The sequence below is a fragment of the Martes martes genome (assembly GCF_963455335.1).
Source record: "Martes martes genome assembly, chromosome: 7".
Classification (NCBI taxonomy): Eukaryota; Metazoa; Chordata; class Mammalia; order Carnivora; family Mustelidae; genus Martes; species Martes martes.
Window position 1 is genome coordinate 41,100,797 of NC_137894.1, and position 14,309 is coordinate 41,115,105.

A 14,309-nucleotide genomic window follows, 5' to 3' on the forward strand; every position below is an offset into this window, starting at 1 on the left:
AAGTGGACTCCGGGAAGACGGGTGGTCGGTGGGACGCAGGGCGTGGAACTGCTGGGGAAGGCTGCACGGAGTTGTTACAGTAACAGGTATGTGAGCGGGCAGGAGACAGGGTACCAGTCAATCATTAGTCACTGAGGTTCCTGAAGAAAATATTTTCTCTTCCTTCCTCTGGCACACAGGCCTTGAACTGCACACTGGTCAGGACTCGGACTCAGAAGGCAAATGCCTTTCATTCATGTTTCTGTGTCAGCATTAGCAAACAAAGATCCCCTCTCCAGGCAAAGGACTACCTAGGCAAACCCTCTCAGAAGAAGTGAGAGCAGAGAGAAGGACAGAAAAACAAGAGGATCCCTTCCCACTGGGTCCTACATGGCCACTGACAGAGGCAAAGTGACCTTCCCCAAGTCATGCGGTGAGGGCTGGCACATAATCCAGGCCAGGACTTCAGAGCTGCCTATTCCTCCTCTGGCCCCGAAGTCCACTTGACCATGCGGTTTCCCAGGATAAGAAATCCTATTATACAAAAATGACAACTCTGCAGTGACAGTGCAAACCCCCTGTCAGAAATGCAGCTGGAGATTCTGATGCAGGCACAGAGGATTGAGTTAATTCGATCCCAGGTATAAAATGAGGTACAGGACCTGCCTTGGGAGGAAACAAGGACAAAGAAATAAACCGGAAACCAACCTTTGCAAGGGCAACCATCAGCTTGCGGAAGTCACCAGATGTGTCAGAAACGATGTCCTTCTCCAGATCAGTCTTGTACACTTGGAAAACAACACATCTGGTTTTATGCTTCCTGCCTGTGCAGCCAGCCACCCACCCATCCCAACCGCCCCTGCTACACTAAGCCTCTGAGAAGCAGAAACAGCTGTGGCAGCATGGACATATCCACCCAAATGAGGGCAGATGGTCCATGATTTATTTTATGATTTTTAGCCTCATAAAATCAGAGCAAATGTTATTATCAGTGACAGGAGATAGAGCTAGAACAAATCAGGCATCCTCAAGCTCACCTTTGATCAGTGACCTCTTTCATAGCTAGAATACTGTTTCCCAAACTTAACTATGAAAACTCACTTTCAAAATGAAAAAATTTGGAAGGTTACACACACACAGACACACACCCCCCCCAACTGTACTTTGCTATCCACTGAACGAGAAAATGTACAATGGCAAAATTAGTAAGAATTAGAGTACTTTTTCAATGAATCTGTATTTTATTATTCAAAATAGCTTCTACATTGAAACCTAGTTAAGAGCTACACATGTAAGCTGCATCATTGATTCTACCCATAGCCTCCTCTAGTGCTTGGTGCACATAGAGCCACATGCCTCTTGCAATAATTATCCACAATCCAGAGCTGGGAATATCTTAAGCAGAGAGTGGGAAGCACCCAGTCCATTAAATCCAACTACATGCTTTCTATGCCTCCCATCAGACCCTTTACAAAAAAATTTTTTTTGATTCCCTCTTTCCCCTCCTGCCTATCCTTTTATAGACGGTCTAGTGGAATGTAATTACCAACACAGGCCACAAGAAGGTAGAGGGACTTGGACCACGGCAAACCCCTGGATGGTCCAGACAGCATTTCTGCATAGGTAATCCAGGCATCCTGCCCCCAACACTATCCAGGGAGCCATGATGAGGTTACAGACATTGGGCTGAGAAGCTGCATCAAAGAACTAGGGCTACTCACTTTCCTTGTAGACTCTGTTAATTTCCTGAAGCTCTTGATTGGTCCTTGAGCAGATGATCTCAATGAGGGAGTCCTCATCAGTCCCCAATCCCTGTGAACCAGGCAAGAGACATCAGCAGGGAAAATCCTCTTAGCCATTAGCGTCCTTCTCTGATCTCAATCAGGAAACTGCAAACTTGGATTGGATCAGTTAGCAAGCTCCTTTCCATATTCTTAGTGGAGGGGATCTGTCCTATATTCCACAGCACAATGTAATGTTATTTTCTGTTTCTTAAAAAAAGGCTTCACGAGAATAAAAGATGATATAAGTGATACATCTGAGCTCAACTATGTCAATACAGTTGCCTTTTGGTAATGGGTTTACAGAATGAGTAACTTTTTCTTCCTCCTATTTTTTCTCTATTTTTCAAATTATTTTAATAGATGGGAAAATTTTCTTTACTACACAATTCTGCTCAGTAATATAAAATAAGGGAATATAGAGAGTTTGTTGTCATTTGCAGTCAGCATCACTGGAATGGAATAAGTCTTTTACCAGGGAAATGTACAGATAAGATAAAATTTTTAGCTTTACCTCTTTGAAATGTAAAATTGGGTTAATGTTAAAAATTTTATTCTTGTACTTCCATTTTTGCTTGATTACTATGCACTCTTCGGGCATTTTAGGGAAGCAAAAGGAAATAATGAACTGCCAAATAAACCTAGACACCAACACTTTATTAAGGAAGAAGAATTTGATGGGTGATGTATTCAAATTTAATATATACACTTTTGAACGTGCCAGAAAGCTTGAAAGGCCTCAATGAAACATGTATTTCAAAGCTGGCTTCATGATCAAAGTCAAGATTTAATAATCAGGATTCTCTAATACTTGTCTTTCCGAATATGGAAATATTACTTTGAACTAAGTAGAATTACAACTGTTTAAAATGTAAATCAATTATAAGGTGTTAATACAATAAGAAACTTACTTATCCACATGAAAAGTGTGTCAGCTATTAATTAAACTTATTAGAGTTTATACACCCCTGAAAAGCGGTTTGTATAATATAAGCTAAACCTCAGGTTAATGGTTAATTTTGAATTTTATTCTTAATCTAATCTATGAGCCAAAGCCTCTTCTTTCAGAGTTTTTAATCATGATATGTAGAGGTTCTGGCACAGCCAAACTTTCTTCCTACCTGGGCAAAAGGTCTACACAACATTCTATACACATGTTATAGAGTGACTACTAAGTGCCTTCAAATATGTTAGGGGCAGGTTTTCAATCTCAAGATGATACAAACATAGTCTAAAAATGATACTGCATTGGAAGAAATGCTATATTCTGACACTGCTGAAATGTAAAACACGTGTGGCAACATAAGATGTTTTCTTTCACTGCTGATAAACCAGTATTAACATCTGAGGATTCTAACAGTATTTTTATCTCTGTATTCAGAGGTGACCTTGGCAATTTCCAAAACTTGGCCTGTGCTTCCCACAGATTGTCCTATCACAAGGTCAACTTCCACCATAACATATGGCCAATAGTGCCACTGGTATTGCCAGAAGTCAAAACAGATTTTTTTTTTTTGAAAAGCATAGTTCAGTTAATGTCACTTCAAGCTTTATGGATTTCAGAAGGGTACTCAACTGTGATAGCTAATGGAAGAGCTGGCACAAGGTCAAAGATTCAGTAGTCAAAGCACCTTTCATTGGGCCCAGTTACAGAGATTACAGCGGTGAATGACAGCTTGAGCAGGTCCATTTCAAGTCACTAATACCGAGTAATAGATACTAGTAAAATTGCACACATCACAACTAAATAGATTTTTGACGAAAGTAAGATAAACTGATCTGAAGTGATGATAGTCAGAAGAAACCTAGGACAGGCTAACTCATCCATGGCTCCAGAAAACCCAAGATGTGGTTTTCAGGACTGTCCTTTTTATTAAGCAGGATCATTAAATGTTGGTGACATTTCATCATTCATCATCTACCTTCACTGCAATATAGCCTACCAGGGAAACTCAGAGCCAATCCGCTCAAATAAACTGAGCAGAGCTTGGGTGAGGCTGGAGAACTGAAGGAAGAAAGAGATTCCCCAAATCTTGCAGCAGCCCTAAGCTATCAAGTCCTGGGCGATGGAAACGCCTGGCATGCGAAGCTGCCTCACTCTCGAGGTGCTCTCTGGGGAAAGAGATGACATGAACTGTGACATCAGCTCTGGTGACAGGCTTACGGCTTGGTCTCTTCATAATTCAGAAACAGGAGCATCACAGAAAATGCAACTGGACTCCAAATAAAAAATGAAAACTGCGGCCTTCCCCCCTACTCGGGACTTTGCCCAGTTTCATCAGCAGAGGGCAGTATCAGATTACTCAAAGTGTTGCAGGCACATACTATAGAAAGGGTTATGTTTTCCTGTAAAATGCATTTATGCTTATGCCTCTATCACATTTATATAATATTTGATGTTTTAGGTACACACAGAATTCAGGGAGTTTCTAACCTGAAATTTCTACTGCCTAATGCAACCTAAAATTCCAAATAACTTTACAAAAACAAAAAATAAAAGAGATAATCTGTGCTATAATACTTTGAACAAAACACAGGTACTAATTACAACCTGAAACCACCCTTTATATGTACTATAATGTCCTGATTTGCCTAAATTTGAATTAAACAATGGGACTGACAGGAGAAGGTCAGAAGAAGAAATACCCGAGAGAACATGGGCAGAATTTGCAAGTTTCACTTGACAACAGCTATGAGTTTTACTTTTGCCTTAATATCACAACAAATCTTTTTTTAAGGAGGAAGTGTAATCAAGGAAGTAGTTTTTCCAAATGGTATTCCAATTGCCCAGGTGCCAAGCAGTAGCAGCTGGATAACTGACTTCCCAGCATCATGAAATTTCTTTACAGTCTTAAAAAGAGTAATTGAAATATTTTTGGTACAAATCCTAAGACTTATAGCTTCAGTTCATTAGAAAAAAAAAATGGTTCCAAATGAGAATTCAACAAAACTGAAAATCACCTAATTATACCCAGAGAGCTGTAATTCACAAATATTAATGGCGGATTTGACAGAGATTGCATCTCACACATGTTTACCTTCATGGAGGCTTTCAGCTCAGAAGCGTCATACTGAGCAGGTGTTTTTAAGAGGCCCAAAATCACTGTCTCCAGGTGGCCGGACAAGGCTGATTTCAGCGCTGATGCAAGTTCCTGCAAGAACATGGAAAATGTGATTGGTAACTGATATTCCCTTTAAAACTGGTGAATAAAACAAAAGCAGGATGTGTTTGTAAAATGGATTGTGATTCCTTGTCCACTCTGGGATCTCAGACTCAATTGTCTCAACCGCATTCCCTTCAACAGACTCCGATGTCAAAAGCCACAAGATCCGAGATCGGCCTTTGCTCTGACAAAATCCCTTAGCATCCAAGCTGACTGAGCCATCTTCCCCCAGTCATTACAAAGAAACCAGGGCAGTATGCAATTCCTCAGAAAGCTAGGAGTGTGAGGGTGCTTCACAGCACACTTGCAAGTGATAAGCACTCATGAAGATAAGGCATTTTCCAAGGTCAAGGCCTCCACACACACCTCTACACACAAGGCCTCTAACCACACCTCTAAGAGGGTGGTTAGAGTAAAAGATGTTGGTGCAGATGCACCTCCTAAAAGTCTCTGGAGGAACCAGAAGCCCCACCATGGGTGGAAGCTGGATCACGAAGCTTTCCTAAGCAAAATGCTTCATCCCAGACTGAGAGAACATCTATCCGCCCACATCAAATTGGGATAGAGTTGACAGAGACGATGGGAGACTGACGTCCTGCATTCACCCCCTTGGGTTTCCCTGCTCTGTACTAATTTTTAAAGTTTCCACTGTCTCAACATAGACTGTTATGTCAGAGGTCTGAGTTCAACCCCCATGTATGCAGACAAATACCCCAATGCAATAGGTCATTTTATAGCCACTTAAACTGGCGCTTAAACTTCCTACACATCATGAGCACTGAGTGATGCCTGAATTCTCCTATTGCAATTATTTTCCTTTCTTTTCACATTTTCCTTCCTATTATCTCCCCTTCTTTTTCTCCTGCTTGCCCGCAGCACCCCAGGGCATCTATAACGGTTATCTCCTAGAAGTATCTGCAGGTGCCAGGCGGTGTTGTGCAGTCTGGGATAATCTTCTCAGATCATTCCTAGGCAGTGAGAACTGAGATGGACCTTGGAAATCACCTGGCCCATGTCTTCCGCCCACCTACTCTCTTCTGATTCCTGGTGTCCTAGTAACACATAGCACTTAGAAAGGGACTTGAAAAGCAACACCTTCCAATTATAGCACCAATTTTCCAATTTGGAAATTTGAGGTTAGGTCATTCCAAACTTAGCCTATCCTTGACACCCCTCTACCCATTCATTCTCTGCTCAAACTTCAAATAGCATTTGGGTGCCACTTCTATTATAAATTCCTATTGGCATTGAAATTCCTGTCTCTTATGATGTCTAGGACCGGGCTTTGCATATAACAGAAATCCTAGAAATGTTTGATAAATAAAACATTACCATTCCTTATCTGGAAAATTTGGCATCTGATAGAATGTGGAAAAAAAACATAAGACCGGGGCGCCTGGGTGGCTCAGTGGGTTAAAGCCTCTGTTTTCGGCTCAGGTCATGATCTCAGTGTCCTGGGATTGAGCCCCCCATTGGGCTCTCTGCTCGGTGGGGAGCCTACTCCCCCCCACCCCCTTCTGCCTGCCTCTCTGCTTACTTGTGATCTCTGTCAGGTAAATAAATAAAACCTTAAAAAAAAAAAAACCATAAGACCAATCCTCTTCCTCAGTTCCTCTCCACCTCTGTTAGCTTTGCCTATGCTGTTCAAGGTTCATGACAGAGGCAGCCACAGTCCATACCCCAATGTACTCTCTACACAGAGCTTTCTCCTTGATTATGCAAACAACTCATTCAAAACACTAATGTTCTGCTTCCAAAATCTCCTTCAGAAATTATCTCAGTAATTTATGTGACTTTCTATACATGGACAATTTTCCTTAGCCTAAGACAGAGACATCAAGAATCAGTAGGACAGGGGTGCCTGGGTGGCTCAGTTGATTAAGCCTCGGATTCTTGACTTTGCCTCAGGCCATGATCTCAGGGTCTTGAGATTGTGCCCTGCATCAGGCTCTGGAGCATGCTTATGAGTCTCTCTTTCCCTCTCCCTCTGCCCCTCCTCCCCACTCTCTCCCTTTCTTTTAAAAAAAAAAAAAAGAAGAAGAAGAAGAAAAAAAAAAGAAAAATCAGTAGGACAGTAAGCTGTCCCCAACACAAACAAAGCCTGTGTGGTCAATGAACACTATCATGATTCTGGTAATATCTTCCATCCAACAGAGTATGTAAGAGCTTTGTTCTCCATCTATCTAATTTGAAATCAAGATCCAGGCTTTTGTGTTTCTGTGTACACATACACCTAAGTGTGTTCGAATACTCCACTCTATAAGTGACAAATGAAGGAGCAACTATAAGCACACTATCCAAAAAAGTGAGCCTTTTGCTCCAACTGGAACTCAGCCCTACCAGGTCCCAGATCCTTTTAGAAACTGGAGAAATAAAACACTCCCCTCTATGCCTCACTACAAAAGATTATATAAGTCTAGTTGGAAAAAGAATTTTAATGCACGTAAGATGATAGAAGCCGGATTCTTCCCTATTTATGTCCTTTCCAACTGTTTGAGTAGGTAGGGGTGGGAGCCATAGCAGGGCTTGACCTGCAACTCTCAGAACCCTGGTGGTCATGTCAACCCCAAGAAAAGAAATGTTTTTTCCAGAATCTTTCCAGCTCACCTCCACTGTGGCTACGAGTGAAAGCTATTAAGTCAAACAGAAGCTGCAGGAAGCCACGCTTACTGCACTGTCCAAGAATAAATCAAAAGCTTTTAATAGCAAGAAGTTAAAAATAAAGCATCCCATCCTTTAAAAATAAAATTTCCTAACACTGCAACAAAATAAAGGACGAACAAATGCTGGGTTGTTCCTTAACCACTAGTGCACAAGCAAGGGAAAAAGCACACAAAGACTCTTTAAATAGTGGGCGCATGGCATGTTGAAGATAGCCTAGTAGACCAAATGAACTACTAAGTCCATTTGCAGCAAACCTCTTAAGAATTCAAGTATTTTTTTTTTTTTGAAGATTTTATTTATTTATTTGAGAGAGAGAGCATGAGAGAGAGAGAGAGCATGAGAGGAGAGAGGTCAGTGGGAGAAGCAGACTCCCTGCCAAGCTGGGAGCCCGATGTGGGACTCGATCCTGGGACTCCAGGATCATGACCTGAGCCGAAGGCAGTCGCCCAACCAACTGAGCCACCCAGGTGCCCTCAAGTATTTTTTTTTAAGAGTCAGGAGAGCCTATCAGGATCAATGCTAACTAAAGGCTAGTGTCCTAAGATTAAATTAGAAACATCTTATCAAGAGCTAGCAGAAGTCATAAAGATGAACTGTGTTGCTACATGTAGAGAACTACATGCCTGGCACAGAGCAAGCATTCTAGAAACGATACCTGCTATTGCTGATGTTCCTAGTCCCTTCTAACTTTATGTTCCCAGCAGAGCTCCCTCCACACCCTCTGGCTGGAGGAGGGCATGGTCTTAATGGATGTGCTCCAAGCACTGCAGGGATCATGAGTATGAGTGATGACTCTTACAAGGATGTAAGAGGAAAACCTTGGATACCCAAGAGTTCTAGAATGCTCTTGCCAGGACGAACCAGAATCCATAAAAAGAAAAAGCAATGGCTAAGGAAATGAAATTCTAAAAGGAATGCCCCCCACCCCTGAAATTGCTCATACCTTTTTGGTCCTTCTCTGGTAGGCGAAGGCAATATCCTGTCTCTGTTCATTGCTGCGGTTGGTCAAAATGTTGACAATGGTGACCTCATCCACACCTATGGAAATACAAGTTGGGAATAGTTATCATCCACATGCTCTAGTCCTTTGGGCTTACATTGAGGGTTTTAAGCAGTTTATCAAATTGAAATTTATATACGGTTTTTCAAACCGAAACACCAGGACATCAAGTGTTGTCCTCCTTGTCAGTACCCTCCACCAAATGCGTTTACCCAATTTTTATCCTAACAGCTATAAACCTCAAACCTAAATGGACCTTTTGAATATCTGAGTTTAAAAAAACTATTTTATTCATAAACTGGTTTCTGGAATCAACCGTAGGAGGTGTGTTTGTGGGGCTTTGGCAGCCAGATGGAACAACAAAGATTTAGGAGGATTTTAAATGAAGGTTCCCAAATTGCCATTTAACCGGGGATTTAATAGACAGTAACTGCGAACTGAATTAATAGAGACAATTATTTATATTTATTGCAGGATTACGGCTATATGAGCAGCTAGGTATAATTTCTATAATTATAGAAACTGTCATGACAAATGAATCAGATTTAATATGGCAGTTGTATTTTAATAGCATAATTGATTAATACAATCATACTTATTGAAGACTAAATTGTTTTTTAAGGAAAATAAATGTTCCACTGCTTTTAATCTTCAATAGGTAATTTTAATAATCAATTTTATAACTTTATTAAAAAGAATAAGTGTTTTAATCTAAATTAAATCTAAATTGGGAGTTTTGAAGTGCCACCAAAATATTTTAGTACCTATTTTAATTGGAACATGTGTATTTACAAAGATAAGCAATGCCTTCTTGTATCTGAAAGTTTCCAATTTTGTATCAGAAATACTCCTAAAATGTCATTTAACTGAAGAAAGCCTGATTTTAAGAATTCAGAGAATGAAAGGTCTCCCTCCCGACTGATTATAAACTTTGTTTAGTAAAAGGAAGAGTCTTTGCCATAACTGGATAGGTAACTCTTGGGCAAAGGAGAAAGGAGCTAAGTCCACAAGGTCACATGTGAATGGCAAACAGCCTGACCTAAAGGAAATCAGGAGTCCCCAAGCAACAGAAATATCAAAACTGTAATGCTTTGAGGCAGAGGCAATGAGCAAACTGACAGAGAAGGTACCCTCAACTCTCAAACATGTTAGATCAGAATGTGCCAAGTTAGATCTTCTGGGTATAAAAATAGGTAACATTTATTTTTGTATTTATATACTCATTTCAGAGTGAGTTCATACCAGTACATTAATCACTTAAGGGCAGCATCTATAACCCTACCTCCAATTTTTAGAGGACCAATGTCAACAGAGAATTACAATTGCTATATATGAGATTCAGTTGCAAAGATGCTTATTTCAGCATTATATATAGTATCAAAAAATAGAGGGAAAACACTCCCTATGTCCAATAAGAGTCTGGTTAAATAAATGTTCTTCTGTCCCAATAATAGGATACAACAGTCATTCAAAATGATGGCATAAAATATTAACTGACATGGAAAAATGTTCATGATATGCTGTTAAGTAAAATAAAACAAAACAAAACACGTGGCAAAGCAATATATACAGTAAAACTCAATTTTTGTAAAATACATGTGCATGTACAAGAAAATAGAAGCCTTTATATCAAAATTTTAATAGTGATCATGTGAGTGGTAGAATTATGGACTTATGGACACTGTAAAGGTTTCTTTCTTTTGATTATATATACTTTCAAAGTTCACCATAATGCCATAAAAAGGGTTCTTTACATACACTGTGAATGACATGTAGTCATTGATCTAGAATCAATTAGTGACTTTACCTTGAGAGAATCCCAGCATGGTTCTACATACTTCAATTAGAATAAAACACAATATGCATAATAATTGCAACATCTATATAATTCTCTTTGGTTTCTGCAACATCCTAACACAGATTGCTTTATTATTCTTTACAACTACCCGGTAAGGATAGGCCTTCTTCTTCCTAGTTTATAGATGGAGAAGCTGATGCTCGAGAAACTGAAACTACTACATGTGTAAACATCTGGCCTGTTTGGATCTCAGTTTCTACATCTGCACAAGTAAGGCACTTGAACAATGACCTCCAGTTCTGCTTCCATGAAACACTAACAGATACAATCCTGTAGGCCTACCCCCACATGTGTTCTCTCTCACTCTCTCTTAAATATTCTATGGCTCTAATTTCATGTTAGGAAAACCATTGCTTATAAATGTGTTTTTGCTTCACACTTAACTTTCTTCCTCAAGGGGCGCCTGGGTGGCTCACTCAGTTGAGCCTCTGCCCTTGGCTCAGGTCATGATCTCAGGGTCCTGGGATGGAGCGCCACATCTGGCTCCCTGCCAAGCTGGGAAACTGCTTCTCCCTCTCCCTCTGCCCCTACCCCTTGCTCATATTCTCTCTCTCTCCCTCAAATAAATAAATAAAATTAAAAAAAAAAAAACAAAAAAACCTTCTTCCTTAAATCTGAAAATGCCAGAGAACAACAAAATCAATCATATCTTCCAACCTCAAATCTAGTATTTTCTGAAAGCAATTTTAGAGCTGCTGACCTGAACACACACCAACAACACTGACCCACAAAAATAATTCTCCCTTGGAAACAAATGCAAAGTTTATGTTTGTGTCAAAATGTGGTCAGAAGTCCACCTGAATTAGAATCCCACGAGGCACTTACTAACACACAGTCCTTTGGGCCACACCTAAGATCTACTGATTAAAGCCTCCTTAGATCTATGGACCAAGCAAACAGCATTTCAACCAGCTCTCTGGTCACTTTTTATTTGAGAATCACCAACAGAGACAGATAAGCATGAGGAATGCAAAGATCTTTAGAAATCTGCTTACGTAGAGACTTAAGTCATTTCTACCAACTGCTTCTGTGAGGGACAGGGTCGCCTACAATTTTAGGGCCAGAAAAGCTTACCTTTGTCCAAGTAAACCAGGTAAGAAAAAAAACACCTGACGAGTTCACTACACTGACTGCAGTGTAGTCCCACACTCTTAGAGTCGGTGAGACAGCTTTTTGCCTTTCTGTTCACAGCAGCTACGCGTCCAGCCAACAGAGTCAAAATTCAATCCAATTATTGGAAATCCCTGTAAAGAGCCCGAGTGGTTAACCTGGATCTCACGTAGGTGGCAGCAACTATGACAGTCTGAGGGAATCTAAACGTATTTTACTTAAATTATTTACCAAGCAAACAGCCTGCTGAGATGCAACATCCAACGTGCTGGGACCCTTCACATGAACAATCGGATCCATTACACAAATGCTAATACCAGCAACTACAAAGACACAGGAGCTATTTCTGCCAGTGGACACCCCCTCCCCCTTCTAAGAACCTCACCGACATAAGCTATTTCTCTCATACCACTGTCTGCAAGTTTCAAATGGAACTGGGTTGGGGGGGAATCATGGACCCCCAGATCAACTGCCTAGTCAAAGCCACTTAAGGCATGTCCTGTGTCGGACCACCAGAATATACATTTCTGCCAGTGGGATTTAACCATCTTATCTTCAGAACACTGCTGCTTCCTCTCAACCTGCTATCATAATTGGTGAGGCAGTTTATTCCTGTGGAAAATAGCTCAGTGCAGGTTGAAGCCACAAGGGTCATCCGGTTTCTCACCACTTCTGCCCAGGATGGGGCCAGAAGGATGATTACTGAGCACTCAGCCACCTATGTCAGCACAGTCGTCGTCAACAAGGCATAGCAAGAGCCAGGACACCGGGAAAGCTTTATATTTGATGACTTTAACATAGGTGCAGATGCCTGGGAGATGAGGCTCTGGCCCTCTGGATTCCCACGTTCAGATCTCATTCAGTGCATAACGAAGCATCTGCTGGGCAGAAGGGGTCCAGGGCCTAAAAGAAACTGGGCGGTCAGGGCAAGAGCATAAAGAAAAAAAGCAACAAACCTGAATAATGTTCCTTTTCCCATCCCACTCCTCTTGTATTACATGTGGAAAGTCAAAGTAACCTAAGCAAAGGCTCACAATGGGAAACAGTGATGTAGATAGGGGTCCCTACAGAACGTGGGTGAAAACACAGTAAGTTCTGTGTTTCAGGCAGATTTTTTTAAATTTCTTTTCAAAACTGATAGGAGTTAAAATTTTTAAGATTGGTAAGGAACAAAGACACAAATTTGGCTCCTGAAGGGAAACAACACAGTAAATTTCATCAGTATTCGTTCCTTTCATGAAAATGAAAGGAAGTGTATCACCTAACTACAAAAATGTTTCCAACAACACTCTTTTAACTGGGGCCTCCGGAAGGTCAGTCACTGCTCTGAATGCCAGTCAACATGAGGCAGTCAGCGCGCTGCTTAGATAGAAGACTTTTAAGTCACTTCTACCAATTGCTCCTGTGAGGTGCAGAGTCGATTACAATTTCAGGGAAAGAAATGCTTCCCTTTGTCCAAATAACCCAGGCAAGAAAAAACACCTGCGAGCTCACTGAAGAGACACCTCTGCCAAGTGATACCACAGGGAGGCGCTGCTGACAGCAGGGCTCAGCCGGAAACTCTGGGGTCACGGGTCCCTTAAACCGTCCACTGTATTTCTCAAACGTAAAGAACACTTGCAGTCTAACATAATGCTAACTCCAAAATCACAAAATCAGCCTCCTGGAGTTTCCTCCCCCTTTCTACGGGTGGAAACCCCAAGTCAGCTCCACATCTGGCATTCCATGGAAAATGTGTCTTTATTGTCCATGGCAAGGAACCAAGAGGCCATTCTGAACAGGATGCTGACTCACATCTGCCAAGACACACTGACTGCACAAAGAAAATGGATTTCATTTTGTTTCATGAAGGCTCAGGAGGCCCTCAGGGCGTGGCTGACTGGTCAAAAAAAAAAGATTCCTTATCTAGATGATGGGAAAAAACATGCCCAGGCTTAGATTACTGGGGATATGGGTATCAAACCTCAGAAGAAATCATCTCTGCAACACGAAGGTCAGTGGCAGGCCACAGAGGGGAGATCCATGGGTGTGGGTTTTACTTATTATAATAGCATCAGTCACTCACTGAACACCTACTATGTGCCAGGCATTTACTAAGTGCTTTACACAATTCTACCATGTAACTTTCACCACATCCGTAAGAGACAGGTGTTACCGTCATCCTCATTTTTACCCACGAGGAAACAAAAGCTCACAGAAGGCAGAGACATGCCCAAGGTCACACAAGCAAGTCACTTGCAGAGCTGGGACTCAAACTGGGATTCAAGACTCGGGCTCCCTGCATTGGGCTATCCTGTCTCCTGTTATAAAAAAGTACCCAAAATTTTAAAATAAGGCAAGAGGAAGACAGAGTGGCTAAAGGGGCCTCCCAGCGTGGCTAACAGGGCAATCCAAGACTGCATCTCTAGGGTATGCTCTCACTCAACTTACTGTGAGCCACAAGCTCTGCGGGGTTATAAGTTAACTTGGAGATTATGGTCTAAAGGTTATGGCTTCAGTGCCCTGTAGGATACCAATGGTCTCACCAACAATCTTATCTCAACATTCTTCCCTCAGTGCCCATTAACACCCAGTCTTTCAAATGTCCCTTGAACCAGTCTTATCTCCTTCGAGTTAAATAAATGTTTGATGTATTCATCCCATATCTCTATGAGTCATGCTGGTACCTTTACAAAATTATACTTTGATACTTCTTCATAACACACTCTTCCAAATAGTTCCTAAACAGGATCTGGGACAGTAACGTGTCCATA

At 41.2% G+C, this 14,309-nt stretch overlaps 1 protein-coding gene across 3 annotated transcripts in view; it reads right to left on the reverse strand.

Annotated features, from left to right (window-relative positions):
* ANXA2 (annexin A2) overlaps window positions 1-14,309 on the reverse strand; it is a 44,028-nt gene that overhangs the window by 7,385 nt on the left and 22,334 nt on the right. For all 3 annotated transcript variants that reach the window (XM_080808314.1, XM_080808315.1, XM_080808316.1), the window contains exons 4-7: window positions 8,532-8,626; window positions 4,799-4,912; window positions 1,701-1,791; window positions 688-767 (exon numbers count right to left, since the gene is read on the reverse strand). In XM_080808314.1, the coding sequence (XP_080664440.1) occupies window positions 688-767; window positions 1,701-1,791; window positions 4,799-4,912; window positions 8,532-8,626 (380 nt within the window). The remainder of the gene's footprint in view (window positions 1-687; window positions 768-1,700; window positions 1,792-4,798; window positions 4,913-8,531; window positions 8,627-14,309) is intronic.